At 33.6% G+C, this 26904-nt stretch overlaps 1 protein-coding gene across 6 annotated transcripts in view; it reads left to right on the forward strand.

Moving 5' to 3' along the window:
• Positions 1–26904, forward strand: part of ATE1 (arginyltransferase 1) — an 86671-nt gene that overhangs the window by 10572 nt on the left and 49195 nt on the right. For 4 of the 6 annotated variants that reach the window (XM_085305258.1, XM_085305257.1, XM_085305262.1 and 1 more), the window contains 5 exons: positions 1142–1374; positions 3026–3154; positions 4108–4236; positions 18233–18265; positions 25909–26090. In XM_085305258.1, coding sequence (XP_085161384.1) covers positions 1142–1374; positions 3026–3154; positions 4108–4236; positions 18233–18265; positions 25909–26090 — 706 coding nt within the window. The remainder of the gene's footprint in view (positions 1–1141; positions 1375–3025; positions 3155–4107; positions 4237–18232; positions 18266–25908; positions 26091–26904) is intronic. The other 2 variants (XM_085305260.1, XM_085305259.1) reach the window with 2 other exon arrangements.

The following is a 26904-nucleotide window of genomic DNA, read 5'->3' on the forward strand; positions in this document are numbered from 1 at the left end:
ACTTATAAAGAGGTGACTTACTTGGTAACCATCCTTTTGGCGCATTTATAGGATGATGTGGCCATCTTTTCTTTTTCACCAGCCATCTTTTTCTTACTGAAAAAAAWTTTATATTAATTTTTATAGTACACATATTCCCATATCTTGGTTTGAGTGATTTTTGTTTTGTTTTTGTTAACTTTACATTATTGTCCTATGTGTAAAATGAACCTGACTTCTTTGTTAAGGAATTTGGGTGACTCTGCATTTATATTTGTACATGCTGTTTGGATTTGTATTCCTGTAAAACTAAGTTCCTGTAGTACTAGTTGCTCTCTTCCATGTTGATCCTCTTGTTTTCTAGATTTGTGTTTTGTTTTAAATAAATACCATTTCACAAATAGAACTTTATGAACAGTTGATCTGTTAAAAATASTGGAATATAGAAGGGTAAAATTAAACCTATTAGTGAGAACAGACAAACTGAATGTTATTTTAAGCAAAGAGATAAGATTGTGGCCTTTTATTCTTCTCGTACRTGACATCAGTGATGTTGGAAGTATCTCTGTACACTGTGCAAGGCTTCCAGGAGACACAGAATAAATCCTTTCTGTTTTGAATCTTCTACAGGAGTATATTGTGTAGCTATCTGAGTTGCTAATGCAGTATAATAAATCTCAGTTGACTGTGAGTCTTTTTTGTTCTTTCAGTATTTCAAAGTGATTCTGTAGCTATATGGATAGAGAGAGTCTTCATACTCTTGGAGCTTTTCTGTGCTTGCATGAGAAGGAGATGGTATAATGATGTGAGCACAAACTTAAAGGATTTTTTTTTAATATATTCTTGGCTCTGATATGGGATCATAGTCAATGTGTTTCCCTATTAATTCAGAAATGGACACTTTCAGATTAATTATAATGAAGCTGCTATTTCTAGTTTGCTGCATTAGACAACTGTAGGGGAAAAATTGTTGCAACAGCTTAGTTTGGTTTTGGGCATAAGGGTCCTTAGGCAGTTGTAAATGTGAAAGGTCATACCATTTTCAGACTGTGCTCTTCAGTGAATGATAATTTTAGCCATTTCTTTTCTATTCAGTCATCATGTAAGAACTGCTTATTTGTTGCAAAATGTGATGTTCAGTTCTTTCTTTGTGTCCTTCTAGGCAAAGGGGCTGATCTGAACAAGCCACCCTGTCGAAAAGCAAAAGACATACGTAAAGAAAGAAAATTGCAAAAGCTTCTTCAGAACCAGATGTGCACATGTGAAGGCTCTTCACTTCAAGCAGGGGATCAAGTTTTACTCTTGCAAAACTCTAAATCTAAAGCGAATCAACCTAAAACCATTGAAGACTTCATTTTTGCCTCTTTRCCTGATGATGCAGCACACAAGTTAGAGGTAATGACGCTTACATTGTTGTTGAAGGTTAAATAAAGTCTAATTAAGGAATTTTTTGAAACTCTCCAAAGGCTTTATTGAAAGGTTATAGTTTAGATCTTAAAGTCAAAGGTAAAAATGTGTGGTACTGCTGAATTATGTGTGACCATGTGAGGGCACTCTTGCACTTATAGTCAGTCTTAGCAAAGACCAGTACAGTTAACAGAATACTTGTAAATTGATTTCATATACTGTGACTTGAAAACCAAAGACTTTGAATTCATTGAATGTTGAGTAATGAGAGAGATTCAATATTTAGTTCTGAAGTGTATAAATACTTAATTATCTATGTTAATGAATCTTTTGAGGAAAGCAGTAACTGTTCATAAAATTAAACCTATAAGAAGATAACTCTTCTTTATAAATGTCATTAATATGTGTTGATGACTTTGAAAGCCATAAAAATTAAGTCAGAAAATTTTGCTCACTTAAATACAATCTTGTCATTAAATATATTAGTAGTATAAAGATAGTCATCCAGAAAACTTTTGGACTTCCTAACATTTATTATTATGACTTATTATCAATTTTTTCTGGAAGTTGAAAAATTTATCAGAATATGAATATTTTCCTAATGATATTGATCAATAAAAGTGTGGGAAATTGCATTTTAAATACTCTTTTGTTATTTATTTAAAAACATAGTGATGATGACTTAAAAAATTCACCTTAAATAATTGACAATAAGCSATGGAATTGATTTATTTCACTAATTCTTTCAAATTTTCTAATAAGTTGTATAACAGAAGAATAATGTCTTTGTTTGAACATTTTAATTAAGAAGATGCAAGGAAAATTAAAAGGAGGATGGTTCCAGCAATCTTTTCACAAATTATCTTTGCGTCTTACTATGGATGTCAACAAGTTTGTTTTTTATAGCTCAGATATGATGATATTCATGAAAATGGAATGATACTAAAGATTTGCATAGTTTTAAAATGAATATATGCTTAAATATACTTGAAGAGGAATGCACTGTTGCTCATGTGCTAACATTCCTTTGTTTGGAGAGTAATCATTTTTACTGAGAACTGTGGGGGTGCAGTGTGTGTGTGTTTTTGTGTGTGGTTATTATTTTCTTTTTTTGGTAAGAGTGACTGTCAGGATGATAACTTACTCTTACAATTCAGTGGTAAGTGAATATGGGAGTGTTGTTTCTCCTTCTCTTTTTGCTTTGAAAAATATCTAGTAGTCTCCTTGGGATATTGCAATACAAAAATGGTCTTTATCCAAAGAGTAGAGATATAAGTCCTCCAAGTGCATGAATTGTTCTAGTATTTTTCAGTATGCTACAATAAGAGCAGATTTTAAAAAGCATAGAAAAAACTTTAAATACTGTTCTGCCAGTAATATTTTTGGTGTTATTTAATTAAAATTGTGTATTTCTTTTATAAGTATTTTAGTTATTATAATTCATAATTTCAGAATCTCATATCACTCAATATAAAATCCTTCAGTAGTCTAAACTGAGCTAAAGAATTGGAAATCTATTGTCTAATGTATTAAGGGCTCTTTTGCTCAGAGTCAGAATTTCTCTCTGTTGTGATGTTTGTATATATTTATATAGTTATTGTGATGCTGTAATAATAAATGTCTTTAACTTCTTCTGAAGGTGAGGGTGGTGAGATCATCTCCACCAAGTTCACAGTTCAAAGCCACATTTCAGGAGTCTTACCAGGTCTATAAACGTTACCAGATGGTTATTCACAAGGACCCACCTGATAAACCAACTATAAATCAGGTCAGAAGGCCAAATGAATTTTATGCAAACATCAGCTCCCCCTCTGTGTCTTGCATAGGATCTAGGAGAAATATCCTTTTATACTCTGAACTGTGTGAAATATCATATCAAATAAGACCAACATCCTGAAAGTGCAAACTCTTTTGTATCATTTTGTGTGGCGATGTTTGGGTAAGAGATGGAGGGGATGAGACTTTTGGAGATAAATATTTTGTGGGCCTTACAAATATGGATCTCCAAAGAATTAAAACAAAATGGATTTATAATCAGTCTCATTGGTCTTGGTTTGAATGCTTGCATAAGGAGGACAAGCATGATCAGAGCCATAATGCAAGTTCAGAAATTCACACATGYAAATTTTTGGCTTAAAGTTCACAGAAGTGGTGTAAAGCTCATCACTTTCGATTTAAACCCTTAAAAAAGGAATCATTGTAAATTGCATGTCATTACTGCTTCATGTGGTGACCAGGCACTGTGTAGTAATTATTTGTGTTGAGCACATTCCCTCTGTGAGACTAAAGACAAAAAGTCTGTTTGGAGAAAAGCATAGGTAGCAAGAATATATAATAATTAAACCAGAGGCAATTAGTAATGTGCCATTAAAATTAATATATTTGCACAGTCCTTGAAATTGTACAATAAAAGTAAAATTTGTGATTGATTTATTAGATACTTCCTCACAAAATTGGTTGAATAAACTAGTACTTTGGAGTGTTCTAGCATTATGTTTTTTTTCTTTAATGAAATTATCAACTGTCAGTTTAAAGCTTATTAAGTTGCAGTATTAACAGACTTCCCATATATGAGATTTGTTACTCTATATAGAGTAGAGTACTGACTTCAGAGGCTTTGAAATGGATAGGAGGAGATCTTACACTAGCCTTACCTTCAGAAGCATATAATCTGATTATATGCACTCAAAATAGTATGCTTGTATTTTCCTTGCTCTGAAGGTGAGGTTAGTACCTGTCTCCTTTGAGGACCCACAGTTCAAATCATCCTTCAGCCAATCAGCCGCTTTATTTGCCAAGTATCAGATGGCTATACACAAGGATGCACCGTCTGACTGTGGCGAAAATGAGGTACAGTTCACTGCATGCACCTTTGTCAATTATTTTTACAATGTTCAGGTAAATGATAGGAGATAGTGTCTCTTAGAATGATTCTAAATAATATGATATTGTAGTTTCCATTTGGGAGGGAAGACATCATGTTTTTTACTAAGCTTCTGTGGTTGACTTCAGCCCTGGGGAAACAGAGCTGGAGAGAGAGTTATCATAGCCCTCTCCTTCCCCCCCACCCCAACACACACACACACACACACACRCACACACACACACACACACACACACACACAAAAGTTAGTAATGAATTAGAGGTTTGGTACTGAAGTATCCACTGGAAATTGGTAATGGTATGGAAATGCTTATTTATTTATTTTATGCCAGAAGACTTTTGCATTCTAAAGGTGTTTTGTACCTGTTTCTCCATTTCTCATTTTGGCATTATTTTGCTTGATTTAACAGCTTAAGATTTTAAAAAGCTCGGTTTTACTCATATTTCACTGCTAAAGATCTCTCTTAAATCTATATCTCACAGTAGAAATAGTATAGAAATATTACATAGACTGACTCTACAAGAATACACTGTGTATGAGTAAATCTCCTTTTAATAATAGGAAAAGGTGTTTCCATGATGCTAATCCCAATCTAATAAATAGAAAGAGAAGTGGGCTTCTAAACAGACAGCATCCATTTGGTTTGCTGACGGGTGACACAACATTCCCATTAGCAGATTTCACAAAACCAGTATCTCAGATCTGTCATTTTTATCTGCTGCAAATGCAAGATGCCAATATTGATCAAATGCCTAGTCATAAACTCTTTTGTTCTGGAGACTAAGATTTAATGAAGTAATACCTAGCAAGCTGAGGCTGCTTTCCAGGTAGAATAATAAAACCATATAATCATTTTCTGGCTTTAGTTCAAAAGAAAGAGTAGCTTTTTTTGAAACATCCTTGCAATGCTACTGTGGAAAGCCATAAAATTTCTTCACTTTGTTTTGTGAAGTGGCTCATAACGACAATAAGAAGTAGTCCCCAGCCTTTTTAAAAATTTCTGACATAACTGAGGTTAATTAAAACATAGTGAAATCTGGAAATATATAAAGAAAGTTTGAGTTATTTTCTAGATTTGTAACAGACGTTAGCTGATCTGACTAGTGGCTTGACTTGTCTGATACAATGGATGTATATCAGCCTTAATGGTTAGATATGATATTGATACTCCTCCATGGTTTTGCTCCAGAAATATTGATATGAAGAGAGGGTGATAATGCATTAAAAAAAAAAAATCCCCCAAACAACCCCCCAACTTTTTTATCTAAATTTTTTAACTGAGGGAATATAGAGGATGAAAGCATATGAGGTTGAGTTAAGGGCAGTTCATGTTTCTGCTGTTACAAGGTGTGAAGGCTGTCATGTATTACATATCTTTAAATAAGAAAGAGTTGAATTTCTGTTCATACTGTTACTAGTTTAAGGATTTGACTTCTTAGGACCTTTTTATACACCTTTTTTCCTTGTTATTTACTACAGGTGTTTTTATGCTGTACCTTTATCTTTTTTTCTCTGATATGATGTTTTTCAGGCTCAGTATAATCCTCCTGGGGGGATGGGGAAAAGACATATTACTGTCTCTGAAACTGCTTGTAGGAAGTGTGAAAACTCAGCCTGATGCTGATGGGCTTTAGGTTAGTTTAGGATAGTTCTGGAACACTAGTAAATCACATTAAGTACAGTTCTTCAAGTGAATAGCTGTTTAAGATGATTTTTCTAATCACAGTTGGGTTCTGAAACTCAGTCACTGGCCTTCAGTTGAACATGTTCTGTATTTGATTCCTGCACGAAGTAAACTGCAGAATTATATTGCACAAAATGTATTTTGGTATAAGTTAGAAGCCTTAACATTTTGTACAGAAGCAATCTGGGAGAAGAAGTGAGTCACTTAAAACAACCGAAGATACCAAGCAGGGTAAAAGTGGTCCAAGTTAGTGAAAGGGAGGATAGAAATTGCTATGTGAAAGACCTCAGTTTTTTTCTTTCTCTTTTACAGACTTTTTAATATATCATTCAGACATTATGGAGCCAAGCAGTCTTTTAAGTATAGTTAGAATAAAATTCTGTCCTGGACATGGGGCTTTTTATCAGGGTAGTAACAATTGTGCTTTGGGCTTTAAATTGGCAAGTATCCAGTAAGTTTTTGGATATAAAATTAAATTAGCTTTTAATATGTGTAAACTGTTATACTATATCTGTGCATGGTGGATGAACCTTCTTCTAGGGAGAGTTCTGTACGCTTTTGTCTTTGGAAAGTGTCCTGCTAGTGAAACCATTTAATTTTACATTTAGAAACCTGCCTAAGAGTAAATTCAGGATTCGACAAAAAATATTATGAGACAAATGAATAAGTTTTTTGGAATATATTCTTAGATTGTTGGCATTGCAGTATACTGTCTTCTTATATCAGCTGCTGGACTGTTCTGATATTAACCTTATTACATCAAAAGGCAATTTTAGGAATAAAGTTACAGTTGTGGTGATTATTTAAAAATAATACTATTGAGGAAAGCTGTAAAACAGTTCACAATATTAACAAAAGGTATGTGGACTATGAAGCTGATAGTTGCACAATGAGCATGAAAGAAGGCCCTCCTTTTGCGTCTATGCAGTGAATATGTAAATTGTCAGGAAGATTTTATGCGAGAAGGAGGAATAGATCAGTTCCAGGATAGGAAATTCGCAGAATACTTAACACCAAAGATTATTTTGACCTATTAGATACTGTCTGATTAGTACTATTTTGAGACCAGTGATAACTGATATTTGTGCCCTTTGGGAATTTTGCCTGTTTGTCTCCTTACGTTGTCTTCTCCTTCTTCAGAGTCTCTGATGAAAACTGCAGCAACACTAATAAGCTCATGTGTTCCTTGTTGTACCTTTTTTTTACTTTTCTACTTCAATAATTCTTAAGTTGATTTTAGGCTGTTTTGTCTCAAGTACTTTACGGTAATGATCAGCGTGAGGTACATCCGAAGTCCATGCCTTTCAGTCGTGGGATTGTGCATTCTTTGTTTTTAATCTTGGGAGGCTTGATTTCTGTTAATCTTCATTAGAACTTTAGTTTGGTCAGTCCCAAACTAGAGTGTGGTTCACGTACTGTTTTTTCTCTGTTACAGCAGCAACATGCTCATATTGATGTGTTCTTTTTTTGTATTTGTAGTGGTGGACAGTATTCTTCCAATGTAGCTCATATGCTGTCATGGAGATGCTATAAGTCTTCCTTTCTTTCTTTCTCTCATTAATGTCTTTCATAATCAGATTTTCGTTGTCTTTTATATCCTCCTTTTCACCTGGGCTCATCCTTAAAACATTAGGTGCAACTATTACTATGGTCAAGAAGGATATTCAGTTGTAATGGCACCTACAGCCTATAAAATTTTCCTTAAGTTGATAAGTATTTACTTGTTTTAGGGGCATTGCACCCATGCCTATAAAATAGCCTCAGAATTTCTTTCAGTTTCTTCTGGACTTGAGAGTTTACTTTTGCTACTACTTGTAATTGACTTCGTTATCTAAAAGCAAAAAGTTCTTTAGAAGACTGCGTAAGATTGTAAGAATAAAGGATGTGCATTAGGCATTTAGAAGTAATGGATTTACATACTGAAAGATTATTACACGTGGGTTTAGAATGGTAGTGGTACACATCTGAAATTTTTCTGGGTATGTAGGTGAAAATGATCTCTGGGTCTTACCTTTTGTCTCAGCTCTTCAGAGCAGCCTATATCACTAAACCACTGCTGAATTGGGTAGGATTATTTGGTCAAAGCAAGCAATTAGTCCTTTCTGTTTTCCTTTACAAGATATATAGTGTCTCTATTATTTCCCACATACCTGCATTACTTTTGCTAATTCTAAGGAATTTATTGTACATCTGGTTCGATATAACTGATAATTCATGAATGAGTTGAGTGCACTTTGGAACTAATACAGGCATTATGTCAAACTGAACTGAATGGCACAGTTGTTAAACCACAGAACCTTTCGATTTTGTACTTGATAGTATCTGTAGGATTTTTTTTTTCATTTGTAGTCTTAGAAATATACTGTGAATGTCATTATTGTATGTTTTAAAATACACTTCTACAATGATAGAGACCTTTTTCTTCAAAGTGTAAATATTTGGGAAGCAAAAACACTCTCCCGGGAGTTTGTTTACCTCAGGTTCCACTGTCAACAAACTCTCTCCATCCTTCATTTTAATTTAATTTGTGGTCTCTTTTCAAAACCGCAGCTTGGCATGCTTTTACATTCATTGAGCCTATGTGTATATGAGAGAGAATAAGTGATGGCATTCTGCTTAGGAAGCTAGAGTAGTTTATTAACTACTAAAAGAAATACTAGAAAATAAACCCTTTTTCCAATTTAGAAGACAAGCTTTTTCTTCCTAATAAATAGTTTCTTCAGTGGCCCATAAACTGTCCTTTTACCTCCTGCTCTGTGAAAAGACATCAGAACCACAAGGCTAACGCTATTTTTTTTTTTTTAATTAAGAACGTAGTCTTAATTAAAAGTCAAGTTCAGTGGCTATTTAATAGTCAAAATGGAGTAGAAAAAAGCTCTATGTATCTCTTCAGTTCATCTAGTAATCAAGTTTTTCTCTTAAAAAAAAAATAGGTTTAGTTCTAAGAGTGCAAAACTATTTGCTCTGGGTCCAAAATTTATGATTTATCTAAATTCTAAAGAAGTTGTAACTAAAGAAGTTGTAAGATTGAATTTCACTTGTTACTACAGGCTTGTAGCTTGTATTTTAGTCATATTGCTATTAAAAATAGTCAGCTTTAGATACCAGTTTATCTGGGTAGTTTAAAAAGAAAAAAAAAAGAAAAACAACAAACAAGCAAAAAGTACTCCCTGCAAGCTACAGCTTTAAATCTATAATTTTAATAATACTTTAACATTTTTAAAAGAAATACAATTATTCTATTACAGTGTCTGGTGAAGGTTCCCACAGTCTTTTCCGTTGCTTTCCCTCATTAAAATGTGTCCCACTCAAAAATCTATGGCTTTTTCTCCCATTTATTCCTTTACTCAGCTGCTGACTAAAATGTTTTACTTCTATTTTGTCATTCTTCTTTTGTCATGTTGTGAAGATAGTGGCTTCTTTAATTTTTTAGCAGTGTTTCTTAGCACTGTAGTATGATACAATACTTTTTACCTCTGAAGCTGCCCTTCTTTTTGTAAATTAGTCTTCACACTTCATTTGCTGTGTGAAAACTGAACTGTATCTTCAGTAACTCCTTGCACACTATTGATTTTTAACTTTGTTTAGTCATACTTCACTGAATAATTTGGCTGTCAACAGTATATTGTCCCTTGTGTTAAGTTAGGCCTTATTTCCAAAGCCATTTTCATTTAGTTATGCTACTCTGATAATCTTAATTTAAGTCATTCAGTAGATCATGGTGGCAAAGGAACCTGCAGGATTCTGTATTTTAAATGCTTTGGTAAAGCTTTGTTGTTTGTTTAGATTTTTATCTTAAACCGTGCATATTCTAAGGTAGTCTTTCAGGGCTGTCCTGGCATAATATAGGTATTTGATAATGATTTTTAAAGCATCAGTTCTAAAATGAGGAGATGGGAGATAAAAGCTGAGAGAATATTCTGCACTTATTGGTCTGGATTTGGACAGTATGCTCATTTATTCAAATTAGATATCACTGTTTTAGTATATTGGAAGAAGAGGATGTGTGTGAATGTGCATACCTCTGTGTGTGTGTGTTTAAAAAAAAACCCAGATTTTGTATCACTCTAGCATGATGGTGCAGTACTGATTTCTGATTGATACAGTGGCTTCTAATGAAAGATGGGGTAGAAGTTTGGTAGAGGAAGTAAATTCTTTCCAAGTCCCAGAGTTAGTGTTGCCCCAGAAGCTTACCTTTTTTATGAAAGCGTTGTCAGGATTTTCACTGCTGCCTTTATTGGTGAACAATGACTGTGGTAAGGCTGAAGTATATCTTTTATCTGCCAAACAATTTAGTATTCAGTTTTGAATCTCCCATTGCTCCTGGAATCAAAAATAATTTAGGTTGCACATTAAAGCTTTTGAAGTATGTTTTTTTTCATGACATAAAAGCTACAGCTGTTTTCTGTGYAGGTTTTTAATCTATTGATTATCCCCTTTTCTCTGAGTTTGTTTACTACACATTGACCTTCCCTTGCAAAAATTCTCAATGCCCCTGAAAAGCTTTAGTTGGTTGCTGGAGGATTTCAGCTTCAAAACTGACCCAGTTGTCTCTGTGCTCCCTAGTGCAGTCAGGTGTTGATGTTGCACAAAGAAGGCATCTAAGAATATTCATTTCAGTATGTTTTTATTGAATTGGTGTCCTGAGGAAAAATACAGCAAATGAGCCTCTAATTAAAGACTATTTAATAATATTTACTCTTAAAAACTACTGTGGAAGAACCAAATATTCAGTTTTTCTCTGTGAGAATGTAAGATCTTACTATGTTATTATGTAAATGCATAGTCACCCACTTTTTGAAGAGTATATGTACTTCTACTCAATCTTAAAAAAATTGTTAGGGAAAAACAGAATTGGGGAATACCCCAAAATTACGTGAGGAAAATATAAATAGCTTCTGAAAGAGTTAAGGATGCAGTCATGGAAAATAGGTGCATCATTGCCYGTTAAACATGGTGATCTAAGACTACTTGTGGATAGCCAAGTCCCTAAACTGCTCATTTTTGGAAACTGGGAAAATATACAAGGGAAGAATCAATTTTTGTAGTTACGATGCTATTTATACGTTCCTTCTGGCCTTTTATGGAGATAGAATATTAGTGTATAAAGATATTTTTCTCAGGCCCAAGACACTATGTCATGTGTTATACCCTGTGTAGTAGAACAGTTATCAGATTAGTATTTAACTTTTTTCTTGCTAAAATAGTGGAAGACAACAGTCAGACATTTTTAGTGTGTAGATCAGTATATATAACACATACAAAAAGCCACTACTGAAATCAATTGCAAGGATTTGTTTCCGTACTTACAAATGTTACTTATTTTGGTTCTTCTTGAATGGTGGTGATGTGTTTTGTGAAATGAATCAGGCAATAAAGAAAAACTGAGATTACAAAAGCTGAAAAAATCTGAACAAAGGAGACTTCTGTAATGAACAGTGAGGAAGTACGATAGTGCTCTGTTCACTGAACAAGAGAGTTCCTGTGCAAGATATAATTTGGAGAACATTATCATAGATCATACAGTGTAATAGATTCTGTGCATCCTTCCATTAAACAGGCATTAAGTCTTCTCTGTATTATCAATGAAAAATCAATTGAAACACTAATTATATATGTGAATAGTACCATAATTATGCAGACAAATTGTATGAATGAAATTTATCCTTTTTTTTCATGCTTATTTATCACAATAAATCTAATAATAAATCATAATAAAGCTTTGCCATAATAAATCATGCCTCAGAGAAATGGCAAATATGATTTTTGAACCTATGTTTTTTCAGGGAGGGAGGTTGACTAATTTACATCTTAACATTTGATTATCTCTGGAAGTTTACTTCCACTACAAACTTCTACCCCATCTTTTATTAAAAGCCACTGTATCAAACAGAAATCAATACTGCACCATCATGTATCAGAGGACACTCTAGCAAAATCTGAAACTAATTTATAGTAAAATATATTCAGTATTGGTTGGTTTATGAGCAGTAGTCTTTTATAACAGTTATGGCATACAAGACTGCATATTGCAGTTGATCTACATTAAAATGTCTGCAGTTAATGATGAAGGCAGTTTGGTTATTCTTTGTTGTTGTACTTTAGAAATCAACTTCAATTCATGCAAGTTTGACCTCTGATAAATACATGTTAGCTAAATGTCATTGCATTCTGTGTTTCTGCTTTTCTGTTTTTGAATCTCAAGTTGTGTTTGTTTTGTATGTACTGAATATGCAATAGTACACAGAAGAAAAAATCTTATGCTATTGTAAATATGTGTTATCAGATATTATTTTATTATTAGCTATTTTTCTTATAATGATTCTAGATTTTTACTTAAATCAAATCTTATCAACTCTAGCAGCTTATATTTCCCTAATGTCTCGCTTCTGCAAATAATCAATTCTCAGTCACCATCCCCAAATAAAACATTCCTGAAAACACATTTTTTCCTTCCAACCGAGTATAACATAATTATTTTTGCTTACAGGTATGTTATTTTCTTAATTTTCAGTGTAACAACTGTTCAGTACACACTATACAATTTTCATTGTTCAATGTAGTTTTAAAACCAGCACAAAGGGTTATGATTGACAGTAAGTGCAATACCTGTTACAGCCAGCACAGGGAGTTAAAATTCTACAGTAGTTTCTAGAAAGAGCCAGAGTGAACAGTTTATTGCTGTTTAGACCTAGTAAAGCAAGCATTTTATTTAACTTTTCAGAGGTGCGTGTAATGACAAGCTTGTAGAAAAATAGTATGTGTCTCAGTTCCCACTGCAAAGCTAGCTGGACACTCTCTTTACTTTGTGCTAAACTAAATATTTGTCTTGGAAGAAAAGAATTTAACAACGTACAAAAGATACACTGTTTGAAAAGGTGCAAAGAATTACTGAAATAGTCTTTCTTTTCCATTTTTTTTTTAAATTGCCTCCCCAAAATGGACTTGAACTAATATAGAAAACTGAGAAAGAAGTCTAGGAAATGCCAAGAAGCACTTTCTGATCAATTGAAAGTTCATATTAGAAACAAAATAAAAATAATAAAAATAATAGTTGTTGTGGTTATTTTTAAACTTCTTAGCCTGTCCAGGCAGCCATGCATCTTACAGTTTTCTTGATTTTTTTTTTTTATCCTGTCAGTTAATGACAGCTAAACTGACGATTGGCTCTTCATGACTGGCTGCTGCTTCAGAGGAATCTGCCTCACTTTCTCTTGCATTTCAGATCGCTGATAATGTTAATTTAAAAACTGAGAACAGTACTTGTGTATCAGGCTGATTCGTTTTGCTTGTGTGGCCTTATAACTGTACTACCTTGGATTCATGGATTTTATTCTTGAAATGACTATGAGAGCCAAAGAATTCAGGCATCCAGTAGTTTAAGCAACTTGTCCACAGTTGTATTGATTCAGTTCAGGTTACATTTTTTTGCTTCCCAGTTTATATTATTTTTCCCAATTTTGATACTGAGTTTTCTTATGTAAGTCCACATGGAATTAAAAAATTCTTATTTTAAGACTGCCAGATTCTCTTCTGAGAGGATGAAGTCACAGTGATTTTTCTCGCTTCATAATAGACTTAAAACTGTAATTCTGAAATTTAAGTTCTGTCCTTCAGCAATTATTTCTATTTCCCTAGTCTAATTCTCGTTCTGAAAACTGCATTTGAATTATGCACTTGAACTTTAAACCCCCTCTTTTCTTCCATAGTATGTTTTGAAAACACATCTTCCAACATTTTGTCCATGGATATCTCTGAAACTGTTCTGTTAGAGTTCATATGTTTTTGTGAGTCACTGTTGAAAATGCTAAATAAGTCCAGTCATAGAATAAGTTTTCTACCATCTGTTCTTATAAACCTGCTACATTTTCTCCTGTTTTCTATTTATGACCATATTTTTAATAGTTATTTAAATGTTATAGAATTTGGTTTATTTTTCAGGTCAATTTCAGTCTAGTTTCATAATACTTTCTAGCCTTATTCAAAGTTTGACATAAGTTTTTATTTTTTAATTGCTTATTTTTTCACTCTTGCCACTCCACAACATTATGGTTAAAAACTGATTATAATAGTGACTATTTTTGATAGAGGAAATGATTTCAATTAAAATATATCAGCCCACACTAATACACAAAACAAATCCTAACGGATCTCTTAGGATGAAGTGTGTTTATAACTGTATAAACCAAGTTCTTCATAAATAAATTCAAAACTAAAGTGCCCTAAAAACAGTTTTTGTTGATGAACCAGGAGGAGTTACTGCATGAGAGCAAATGCTAACATGTTCTGAACTTGTAAGAAGTGAGAACATCATGAAAGCAATAGTGTTGAAATGGGGAAAATTACTCCATGATGGTGATGAGAGGTCCTACAAACTCATGCAGGATTTACATTAAGCCAAGAAGAGGCCAATAAAACAGGAGAAGAGTTTTGCCTGGAAGGGTGGGTCTAAAGAGGTGAAACCTAAGAAACCTCAGTCCCATTTAAAAGGATGCTAGCTTTTATTTTCTGGTATATCTGAAATATCTAAAGATCTCCCTAGTTGAGGAACCCTCTGGGAAGAATGCTACCTCCATGGCCTCTATCGCTCATTGCGCATTTCTGCTCGTGGCTACATTAAGATTCATTTGGCCACTTGAGCTTCCAAAATGGGGCGACAGTCTGTGTGTGAGATTTTGCAAACAGGAGGGAAGAGAGAGTAGACTTGCTTGGTGCGCATAGAGCTGAAACCCTGGGACTGTAGGGCATGTGGTCTGTCTTGTCAATGAAAACTAACGTTAATTTTCAGTATTGTGAGCTTGGCACTTTTATTAAAAACACAAACCCACCTGAACTCTCTCACACATCTCAGTCTCACTCAGAAGTTAGTTTAAAAAAACCCTCAAACCTATATCCTTTTCTCATCCTTACTTCACCCAATATTAAATTTTCCTTAACAATGAATTACAAATAAGAACAGACTCTAATGCTGTCAAAAAAAAAAAAAAAAAGCCTTTCTGTAATGTCTTCTCACTCAATATCGCAACTAATTTTAGTTATTGGTGATGAAAGCTCAAAGCTGTTTTTTCCTAAGAAAGTTATGATATCATTGTGTTTTATTGGCAAATTTTGCTTTCAAAAAATTAGTGTCCTAAGAGGTGAAGTCCATTTTCTTGTTTAACAGCCAAAACATATGAATATTTTCCCCCATTTGTAAAAGGAAGTAGATGGTAATATTCTAATTTTATTACAGATTTTAGAAGCTCTTACTCTAGCAGTTACCTTTGGACTGAAACCAAGCCTTCCTTTTATTTTTTCTGCAGTTTCATCCTTTAACTCTTAGTGATTTGTTCATCTATTAGTTTTACTAGATAGGTTTTAATTTATTTCCACTTGTTCGGTTAGCAGTTATGGATTCTTTATAGCAATTGTAATTAGTTTGCACCAAAGTAAAAATGTTGTTGACTTCATATATGCTGTAGTTTATAAAAAGCTATGTAATTCAGTTTTGAATTAAAAGTATAAAATTATGATTGCCAAAGGAATTTCAATTATGCTTATATGATAGTGATTTATTTTGCATACAATACTAACTTTTGAATATAATTCTTTCGGGATTTGTAGTGGAAGTATTGTAGAAGTATCTTCATAATAATCTTGCAGAATTAAAATGAACATCTTAATTTAGAAAATGAATCCTCCATTAACCTAAATTTTAAATACATGTGGCTATTCCTGGGTTATGATGAAAAGTTACTGGTTAGTTTCTTTCCTTTTTTTTTTTTTTTTTCCTTTTCTTTTAGTTATTTTAGTTGTTTTTGAGGGGGGAGTGGTAAGAGATTGTTACGGTAAAGGTCAGTGAATCTAAAACATTTATTAAACCAACCAGCCTGGTGTGCCAATTAAATTATTCCTTTCAGACAAATAAGCAAACAAATTTTCCTAACTGAATTCTAGAAAACGTCAGAAGATGCATAGTCTAATCTGCAAACTTGAGCAAGTATAAACAGATAAGGGGGATAATATGTAATAAGACTTGCAGTAGTATACTCCCCATAAGACTGTGCTATAACTTCAAGTGCAGTTAAGAAAACTGTTCTAGCCAATAGTATAGGTAGTTGCAACRGTATATATTCCCTAGAAAGTAGAAGTTTTAGGTACACTTACGAAAAAAATCTCCTCCCCCCCTGCCCACACACACGCACACAAAAAGGAATTGTACAGCATGGCCTGGAGAATCGATAAAACTATTTGAAAAGTGTGGTTGGCTCAGTTTTCTCACCCATAGGGTTTAACTTGCACTGTAAAGCTACAGTTAGAGATTAAGAACTATTGGGGGTCTTCTGACATCAAAATTAATAACATATGGTTTATTTTTTCTGGTGTCTGCACATTCTGGCTGTAATGACTGATACACTAGCAATGTAGGAATTTATAAATCTCTATTCTTTTTCTTAATAGGAATGTAATAATTCAAAATTTGAATTCCTTTTTTTTTATCAAGCATCCCCCCACCTCTTTTACCCTCTGTCCCCATCCTTCAAATCAGTAAAGATTCTAGAATTGAATTAGGATATTGCAGCTATTCATTCTTCCTCACCTCTAATAAAATTCCAAGTAACTCGGGGTGTCCAGTACTCTGGTTGTGAGTAAATTGGAAATGGCTGATTTTAGGTACTACAGAGTATCGTTGTCTACAGTAGCAAGTTACAGAAATTCAGTATTCGTCTCCAAAGCACATGTCCAAATATTTACCATTCATTTGTCGATCAACTAGTTAGCTACTTCTACATGTTTGAGAGAGGACTTGAATAAAATTAATGTCGTGGAAAAATCTCATATTTGACATCTGTGAAGTCTTGATTCTTTCGGCATCTGCTGTATAATACTTTTCAGTACCTTTTAATARGTAGTTAAGGTTCAGTGCTCACTTTGTACTATATTGACAATAATCCAGTTAATGTTTGCAAATCTATATGTCTACTAGAGGCTGCATTTTTCATTTCTAAAATCTATTTTAAAGCTTTTTTATTCAAATGTGCATTTTCTGCAGAAAAGAAAAAAATTTAATTACATATACTATACATAAAACTTAATCCTAAATCAGCAGTTTATGATATTGGCACTCTTYATGATATTGTCACTTTCCTTCCACTTCTCGCCTTCTGTGAGGGGAAAAAAGAGATGATCAGCAAGTAATCACTTGCCATTTTATGTATGTGCCTTCAAATAGAAAACTTTTCTTTATTGCATCTCAGATATTTATAAAATGCTTGACAATAAAAATCTTGTTAACTGTCAGGTTTTTTGTTGGTGTCCATGTACTCTTTTTGTCTTTCAATTAAAAGCTCCAATGTATTCTACTTTTGCAGCTTAGAAACTGTTTTTTCTTTAAAATCATTCAGTTTATCAGATGGGCAGGAAATAAACTATGTAAAATATAGTAGCTGTTTAAAATAGAATGCATAGTTTTAACAAAGGAATGTTTTGAGGTAAAATGCGTATCAGAAATTTATAATATCCATAATATGTTTTATGTGGAATCCATCAATAAGGAAATATTCCTATTAAATAGGTAAATGATGGTAAATAAATAGTATATTTTTACTAATTTCACAATCTTGAACAACCTCTAGATCATTTAAACTTTGCCTTTGGCTTGATCCATGGCACATCATTTTGTGTTGAGTAAGGGATCTAGTCATGCAAACATTTGCGCTTTCAGGAAGTTGGTTTTTTTCCTCCCTTCCCCATCCCACTTCTATAGACTTTAACAGGCTTGCTCATGGTTTTGAATGTAAATATGACTTAATTTCTATTAAGACAGCTGAGGGCCCTAAAAACCTTGCTTTCGTGATTGGGATATTACCAGTAGGACTGTGGGAAAAGACTCCTTGTTGCAGGCAGTTGCAGAGAAGGAAGAAGCAAATGTATAAGAATTAATTTAGAATAAAAGAAACCAGAAGCACCCCTGTGTTACAGAGTGATAATTCTCTCATCTTCTTGTAATGTTTTTTTTTTAAAAATCTTTTCCTATTTCACATGAAGTTTGAAGTACTTTGAATGACTTATTATTTTATCTGTTGGTACTGGTTAGCAAGACAGAAAGTGGAAATGTAAGCCTTATTTGAACTCTTAAAATGTTTTGGTATCTTTCAAATATATATTTTTGAAAAAAACATACTTGTCTGTTCATGTATCCTAAAGTATAATTGTTGTTAATATATTCTTGTTTTTCTGCTTTACTTTTGTGGGAATCATTCTGAAAATCTCCATGTTTCTGATGAATCTGATGCAGTTCACACGATTCCTCTGTGATTCTCCACTTGAGGTATGTATGAATTCTAGAACTGACTTATAATATGAATACTTTTTTTTCCCCTCTCCAATTTCCCTGGACAGTAAACTGTTATAAGTATGGTTTGTATATTATGATATTTGTGTCATCATCAGCTGATAAGGAAGGTAATATGACGTTATCAAGGGAGTCTGAGGACTTGGATAATGAGCTACCACTGAATTTCATATCACTGCATTAAGAAATAGTAGCAGAAATCAAGTGCTGATTTTTTTCTGTTTTACTTTTTCTATGAAAGAAAAGAATATAATACTAAGTAACTTTTTGAACTTGTATTTTACCACAGTTTGAGTTAGGAGTTTAGGGGAGTTGATATTGCTTCATTTCCGGTAAACAAACTGTAAGAGATTTGTGGCACTGTTTTTCTTGTTAGTCTTAAAGAGTTAACTACTGCATGACTCTAATGAAATTGTCAGGTTATAGTAATTACACTAGTAATTTGATATGTTGCAGTTTGAATGAAGCCATGTGTGGAGAGTCTGTTGATTTTCTCTGCTGACTCCACTTGCCTTTACATTCCTGAAAACTGAAGAGTAATAGAGCTCATTAGACTTTATAGGAAAAGGGCTTTTATCACCTCGTCAACTCTAGCAGCAGATTTCTATTATATTCTTAATTTTGTATGGCTGCATAGATGTTGATGCACACTTCCCTACTAGTATTTTCTTACAGACACTTTTTATTGACATTTCGAAGCTTGAATTAAATTTTGTGTGGCACCACTACAGATGTCTTCAATTAGAGGAAGTTAAATAAAAGGGTTATATATCAGAGGCCAAGGAATTCTTGAAATTCTTTATCCTAAAACAGTTGCCACAAGCAAGACTTGTAGTGTGTTGTCTGTTTACTCTTTTGCACAAAAATGATTTCAAATATTTTCAAAACAAATTTAAAGTTTACATAATTTCAAATTGCATTTTTAAAAATTTTTAATATTACTAACCAAACTCTTTCCTTTCTTCCCTCCCCCTCCTTTTTCTTTTTAATTACTCATTTTAGTCTCCATTTTGGCTATTGGCTCTATAACAAGAAAAAGAATAGTTCTCAGAAATGATACGATATGTACTAGCAGAAAATTAGGCAGTTTTCTAGCAGTAAACAGGATACTATAGAGAGCTGTTTGTTTTTTCTTTCCTCTTCCTCTCCTCTTAGATACTACCTTTAAACATTTGCCGTTTTATCGTCTTCACAGATGTAAATACTATCTTATTTGGAAAGATAAGATTATAGTGGCTCAGTACAGGAGAATGACTTGCGTAAGTCTATGGAAGAGACAGTGTTGTCTGGTACCATGTTGCTGCCTAAGCTAGAATGTCTATAGGAGGAGGGTAAGGCACAGGGAAATATTGAACTGATCAGAATGGATTCTTAGTGTTTTGATAATCGGTGGGTCAAGGATGCTCTGTATCAGTGGTGATATCAGCATCATTAGCAGTCATCTCTGTACTTGTCCTTCTGGAATTGTTCCTGTGGTGTCTTCAACTCATTTTGTACTTTAAACACAGAAATTTTTTTGCTAGAAGATGTTCTGAACTTAATACAAATGAGTCAATATAATATATAAATCAATATAAATGGGTATAAATTGATATTACAGGATTTATTGCTGCCTTCCCATAATGAATTAAATCTGTATTGTATCCTTTCAATGTCTGTTTCCTAAGTTGAATAGCCATGGCTTCTTCATACTGTGTGGAAGTTGTTCTTATTTCTAATCATCTTTTCAGCACTTTTATGCACTTTTTTTCTGTTTCTACAGTATCATTTCTGAGATACAATGATTGGAACTAGCCTAAATATTTAGATGCACGATGGAATTGTGCTGTAGGATGATGACTTTTTTCCCCCCGAATCCTTCCCTAACTTTTCTTCAGTCTTCTTGCATTTGGACTGATGCTGAGCATTAAATTGATGTTTTCCTAAAACTGCCCTTGTTATCTCAAAAAGATCTTTTTCTTAGCACAAAATGCTAATTTATGCACGTTGTTTTGAAAGTACATTTAGCAATTTTTTTTCCCATGCACTTTACATTGGATTTATGAACATCTGATGTTTCTTCTGCCTTTTTAATCACTCAGTATCATGGGTTCTTTCTGCAGTTCTTTGCACTCCATTTTTGTTTGACCATCCTGAATACTTTTAAATCCTCAGCACGATGTGTTGCAACACTATTGAGTCATCTTTGGTGGATCACCCACAAGTATGGAGAACAGAATAGGTTCTGTGTGTAACTCAGTGAGCTTCTTTTCATAATGCAAATGATCGTTTGTTCTTACTTTGGTTTTTATCCTTATTAAGATGCTTGTTGAAACTTAACTGAAAGACATTTGTGAATCTTCATCTCCTCTTTTCAAAAGCACATTGACTTCATTCAAACTTATTAGTTATTAATGTGTGTGTTAATTCTTAGGAGATCTAATAGCAGACATTTATATGATATGGTTACAAATCTGTAATTTTCTGGATTACCCCCTGAAGAGTGTCACATTTCAGTCATATTCTGTGCCCTTCTAGGGGCCAAATCAGATGTAATTTATTTCCTTTTGAGATCCTGGCAAATTGCTTTGACTTTTCATGGGTATTTTTCTCATCTCTGTAGCAATAAGCAGTATCTTGTTATTAAAGTCCCTTGTGCCTTCACAGCTTCCCTAATCCTTTTAGCATTTTAAATTTAGCAGCACTATTGTGCTAGTTAAACAATTGACAGTATAGCTCTAAGAGTGTAATACTATTTCCTACTAAGGTGCGGAAGTTAGTTCTGTAGAGCTAATGTATTGCATTTTGATGCAGTTAATTTATTTACTTTGTTTCAAAACAGTAAACTTTTTTTAACAAAAAATTTGTGAACTGGCTTCTCTCTGCTGACAGAGCTTGTGCTCGTAAGCTGTTTTTATAGCCTCCCCACTAATCCTTAATGAAAGGAGGACATCAAGAAAAAGAAATATATTGCTAACCAACAGAGATAGAAATCTACTGTATGATAGGTTTTGTGTGTGTGTATGTGTGCCTTTGGGAAAGGGCCTGCTGGAATTAATCACTTCATTTCTTTGGCAAATAATTTCCACTAGAGTGTAGAAGTGAAAAGTTTCCCGTTTTTCTCTGTGAGGAATAGCATGGATTTCATATCCTTCTCCCTTCGTCCACAGCGGAGGGCAAAACGGAAGTGTTCAAAACAGAAAATTTAAATGTTGCTGTCATGAAACCTCCCAGTAAAAAAAATAATCATGCCATTGTCAAGGTCAGGAATCATTTTTGATAGCTGATTGTGCATAGCCTTCTGCAATCACATGCTGGTCTGGCATTCTGGTTAGTGAGTGCAATTTTCATACAGTAAAACTTTCTTAAAAGTGACAAGAAAGACTAATGTGCTTTGAAGCAAATTGAACATTCTCCATATTACTGAAGCTTCATTTTAAGCAATAATGTTGAGGTATATTAATTGGCAATATGCAACGTAAGTTGATACTAAATATTTAAATGTTAATACTACATTATAAAATATGAGAAATCAAATGTATTGATAGAATCACTAGCTAGTAGAGTACAAATACAAGTAGAATTAATTTGTAATAGAATATATTGTATTTTTCTGTACAATATAGCCTAAACTTTGGGGAGGAAATAATCTACTTTCAAATTTTTGTCCTGGATTTATTTCTTATAATGTTAAAAAAAATTGATTATGTAATTCATCATGTTGAAGTTCGAGTATTAACTGTTAGTTTTAAATAAGTTGGTCCCTCAGCATCAGTTTGTTTCTACAAGTTTGGAGATGTTAAATGTTTTTTTTTTTGGCAGTATCATCTTGCCTAGAGCTAGACGACAGAACTGTCTACATCCCTATCTGCTGATGAGGGCTCAGTCAAACCCTTTACTTTTAGAATCCTTTTGTAAATTGAAGAAAATAAATAACTTTTACACCTTATTAGAAAAAAATTTTGAGGCAGAAATAGCTATGAAAATGGCAGGTTTTTAGTAGTTCCTAGCCACAACACGTTTGTGCTTTGACTCTCCTCGTTTTAGTTTTTGCTTTAGTGTTTTCTCATTTAACTTCTTTAATAAATATATATTAAAAAAATCTGTTAAGTTTCCCATTTCTGTTTTTACACGTGTTCTGTAGAGTACTTAAGCTTGTTTGTTTGTTTATTAAAAAAAATTGGAAGTACTAATAGTCTGAACCTCATTGGTTAGGGGAGTAGGAGAATATTATTTCTAATCTCACTTGGTTTCCACATTAGTAATGCCTCTGATATTCTGATTGTTGACTATTAATTGTAGAAGTTGTGACATTTAGCAGCAGAATAGCTCATGTTTTTGTAGTACGAAGGCTAAGGTATATTATTTCTAGTTGATAAGGTGAGCCCTCTCTGGTGGGGCTTGCTCAACTGGTGTTACTTATTGTGCATTTACATTGCCTTTGACAAACATGGTCCCAGGAGGACGTGTCAGTAGTGTGAAATGATATAACCTATTTCAAGAAAACACTTTATATTCTAGACCTATTACATGTCAAATTGATGAGATGGTACATAAGAAATCACGTTAATGGAGCCAAGTATTCATAGAGATGTTGGAGAAAACGTAATACCTACACACATTACAAAGGATCACATCGTATGAAAACATTTTGATGAGGAGGAAAATGTTACCTTTTTTWAAATGTGATTTATTTAATGTAATGGAGATCCCAGAACATTTTGCCTGAAATCCGCACTGTGCATATGCTCGTTATAAAACATAGTGTCTTTTAAGTATATAATACTTTATTGTAATTGAATTAGTGAAATAATAATGTAGTTTATATCTTACTAAAAGTTCTTTCCTGATGGTAATGTTTCAGTTTGCAGATGTCTGCCGACTGAATCCATACTATGCCTATTCCAAGGTATGGGATTTCCCCTAGTCACAGGAGGACACATATGTTTAGCTTTAGAAAACTTTGCTATGGCTTGTGTGGTTTTTTTTTTTTTTTTCCCTATTTTGTTAGAGACAATTTTCTTTTAATACTCATTAAGTTCTATGCAGTGAATTTTTGACTCTACCAAAACTATTTAAATAATGGGATATGTAGTTTTATTGGATATGCATAACTTAACTTCATTGCCTTGTGTTTCAGAAATGTTGGAACCAATACAGTTTATAAGAAATCCAAGTACTGCTTTTGAGATTGTGTAATACAGAAGCGTGATACGGCTTTGCTTGCTAAATTCAGTGTATTGAGTTGAAATTCTTCAGAGGATATGAAGAGAGACTTCTGTCTGTGACTTTGTTGGGCAATGAACTTAAAAATATTACAGAGTTCACTCTGACTGCATTTCAGTAGTTGTCTCCTTTTTAAGGGTAATAGCAGTAGACACTGGAAAGTTTTTTTGGAAAGAGCAGGAGGAGATGCTGTCTGGGTGCGAGGCTTTGGCATGCTAAAATTCACAGAAAGTTGTTAGTTGATAGAAACTAGAGTATTTGTCTTTTCTAATTCATACTTGAATTGCATTTAGAGTGGTAGAAAGCCATTGATAGGGCCTCTCTGTCCCTTTTTCTTGGGCACTAACAGCAGCTTTAGTTTCTCAGAGGAACTTCTGTATGTCACGTGTCCTTTTGTTTTTTTAATGCTAAAATAAATCACCTTTGAAAAACAAATCAGTTAATCTTACTTAGAAGTCATAGGAATGTGAACAAGTATTAGTCCTGTGTGAAGGAAATTATTTATACAGGTGGAAATAAAATCTCTTTTACCTGATACTGTCTTAAGCAAGTCTGTATTATATGGCAAATTGTATTTCTCACTGATTTACATAGGATGTCTGTACTATTTTTACTGTCACTTTGGTAGCTGAGAGGTGAACTTAACCTGTGCTGAGAAATCCGTAGAGAAAAATGACTTTTCTCAAACTTTGACCAAGTCAGTGAATGACTGTGTCCCTGCTTGAAAATTTTATACTGACCCCATGTTGTCTCCTTTTCCTCTATTGAAAAGTTATGGATATTTTGTGGAAGGTAACTACTAAGTAAGCAAGCTTCTCATAAATGAGGATAAGCACTGCTTAATATACTGATATCCTAGTCTAATATCCTCGTATGCTGCAAAATTCAGCTCTCGGATATTTGATCATTTCATTATTACAGTATCTTTAGCTACATATCTAATTTTATACCATAAAATTGTGTATAAAAAGGCAAATATGTTATTATATCGCCTTTATTTTGGGACATATTGGTTAGGTAACTCAGTTTAAATGATTTTTGTTCATGTGATTGATTTCTTTTGATACAAAGTGGTAACAATTAGAATAACTTCTACTGACCATGATCTTGTCAGTCTATGCTACTGTATCAAAATGCTTGATTAAACCCATCTTCTGTTGTAATGCAAAACAGTTTGTAATAGAAGGTAATATTGTCAGATTTATTGAGTGAGAAGCAGCTTTCTGAAGATCTGGCAATAACAGTGAAAAACGTGACTAGATGGATAATTAAGTTGAGTACTGTGGAATTCAGGATTAAAGTAAACCTGACATTAAAGAAAATGGCATGCCAAAATTGGTTGTATAATACAGTTTAAATTAGGAGGTCATTTTCTTCTTAATTTGAAGCTTCAGTTTCTGGCCTTAGATACTTTACTGAGAACGGATGCATACCTCACTACTTGTTCAAATGCAGGATACACACCAAGAGTAAGTTCCTCGATGTTTTTGCAGAAGATACTCTGTTGCAGGCTGACGGAAAAGAAGCTCTGCAGATTCCCTTGCAACAGAGAGTTTGAGATTCTTGAATGAAAGTTATTTAGCTGGTCCAAATAAACACGAAGAGTAAGCCTTTCTATTCCGTGTATAAATGCTGTTCTCAAACAATTTTAATGGACAAACTGAACTGAGAAAGAATTTCTGTGGCCGAAGTGAGTCATTTGCAGTGGTTGGGGGAGGAGGATGGGAGTGGGGCAAGGGGGGCAGTTTTAACGCCTGACTCGGATAATTGTGAGGGAGGGTAAGTCAGGCATGTCTGGCTTTTTCCTGAACATCATCGTCTTTCCCCCACGTGCTTCCCCTCTCCCTCCTTGCACTGATGGCCACTGGCAGCATGGAGAAAAACAGAGTAGCGTCGTTAACTGTGACAGGACGTGTTGGAAGGACTGAGCAGTTGGAGCCAGCTTTGAAGAAGCACTCAGAGAGCAGTGTAATGCCTACACTTTATTCTTTGTGGCCTTTGTCCTTTGTCTTGTTAAAGAGTTAGTAGGTTAAGATTAAAAGCCAAACTGTGAAAAAAGAATATCTGGAAAATTTCTGTATAAATAATCATGCGTTTAAAACTTAATGAATCACGTCACCATTTTACCATTCCAGTACTATATGTTCTAGATGGCAGGGGCCATTTTCAGATTGGTATTTGTGTGACGTGTAGAGTTTACTGATCATGAATACAGGAAAAATTACAAATGATAGTGCACCATCTTCCCTGCTAGATTTTTTTTCCTTTCTCTGTATACTCTCTTTATCAGAGTATATCATATTTCTCATAGTCTTTACTTTTCTCTAAAAAAAATCCTTCTTAAAATCTTTTTTTTTAATACAGAAAGTCTATCTGTTGAATTACTGATCTCTTTTTTTTCTTGTTTTCTCTAGGCTGAGAATCTTCCAAATGGACCAGATTGTGGCTATGGTTCTTTTCACCAGCAGTATTGGCTAGATGGGAAGATAATTGCCGTAGGTGTAATCGACATACTTCCCTACTGTGTGTCCTCTGTGTACCTGTACTATGATCCAGACTATTCTTTCTTATCTTTGGGAGTCTACTCGGCATTACGGTAAGAAGACTTTCTTGTTCTTCAGTCAGACATTATGGTAATAATTGATACTTTTCCCTATATTTGACCTTTTGATTTTATTTCTATTACTGGAAACACTAGGAAAGGATTTATTTTTTTATATTCTCTACAAGTGGTTGCATCCCAAATATATTTTATTAGTCATCTTTAATTAGGCTGTATAGAAGATTTAGAGTTTAGATTTTAGTATTTTAGGGATTTTAGTCTTTAAAGATTAAGAACACACAGAAGTGAAATACCTAGTTTTTATTCACTCCAAGGATAATTTTGTATTGTTTAGTTTCAGCAAGAAAATGCCTTTTTTGTTGGAATAGGAGTAATTTTCCCTTTGACTCTTTTCTTAGCTCTGTTACCGAGTGAAATTAATAATTTTTATCACTGTGTGCATACTGAGATCATAAATAACAAAGTCTCTAAAAGTAGTTGTGTTCTGAATTAAGTTTCCGACTGTAGTAGCATTAAATATATTTTCATATATAATAATCTCATTATCTTCAGAAAATTTGATGAAATAATCCTGTGAATTTTAAAACCTGTATTGATTATCAGCCTGGTTTGGTGTTTGCAGAGTAGTGGGAGTAGTGAATAATACATTCATCTGTGAATAAAATCTGTATGGTAAATTGAAAGCTACTGTTTTTCACCCCAAGAGCAATTTTGATTCCATTATTGTATGTCCGCTCATTTAATTTTTTATTTATAATTTGTGCATCTCAATTGTTTATTAGCTTTTTTTTTGCTTCTTCTTTGTTAACACGAAATAAACTGTGGACATGTCAGAGTTCCCCAGAGA

The sequence above is a fragment of the Rhea americana genome, unplaced genomic scaffold (genome assembly GCF_003343005.1).
Source record: "Rhea americana isolate MKP2758 unplaced genomic scaffold, rheAme1 scaffold_218, whole genome shotgun sequence".
Classification (NCBI taxonomy): Eukaryota; Metazoa; Chordata; class Aves; order Rheiformes; family Rheidae; genus Rhea; species Rhea americana.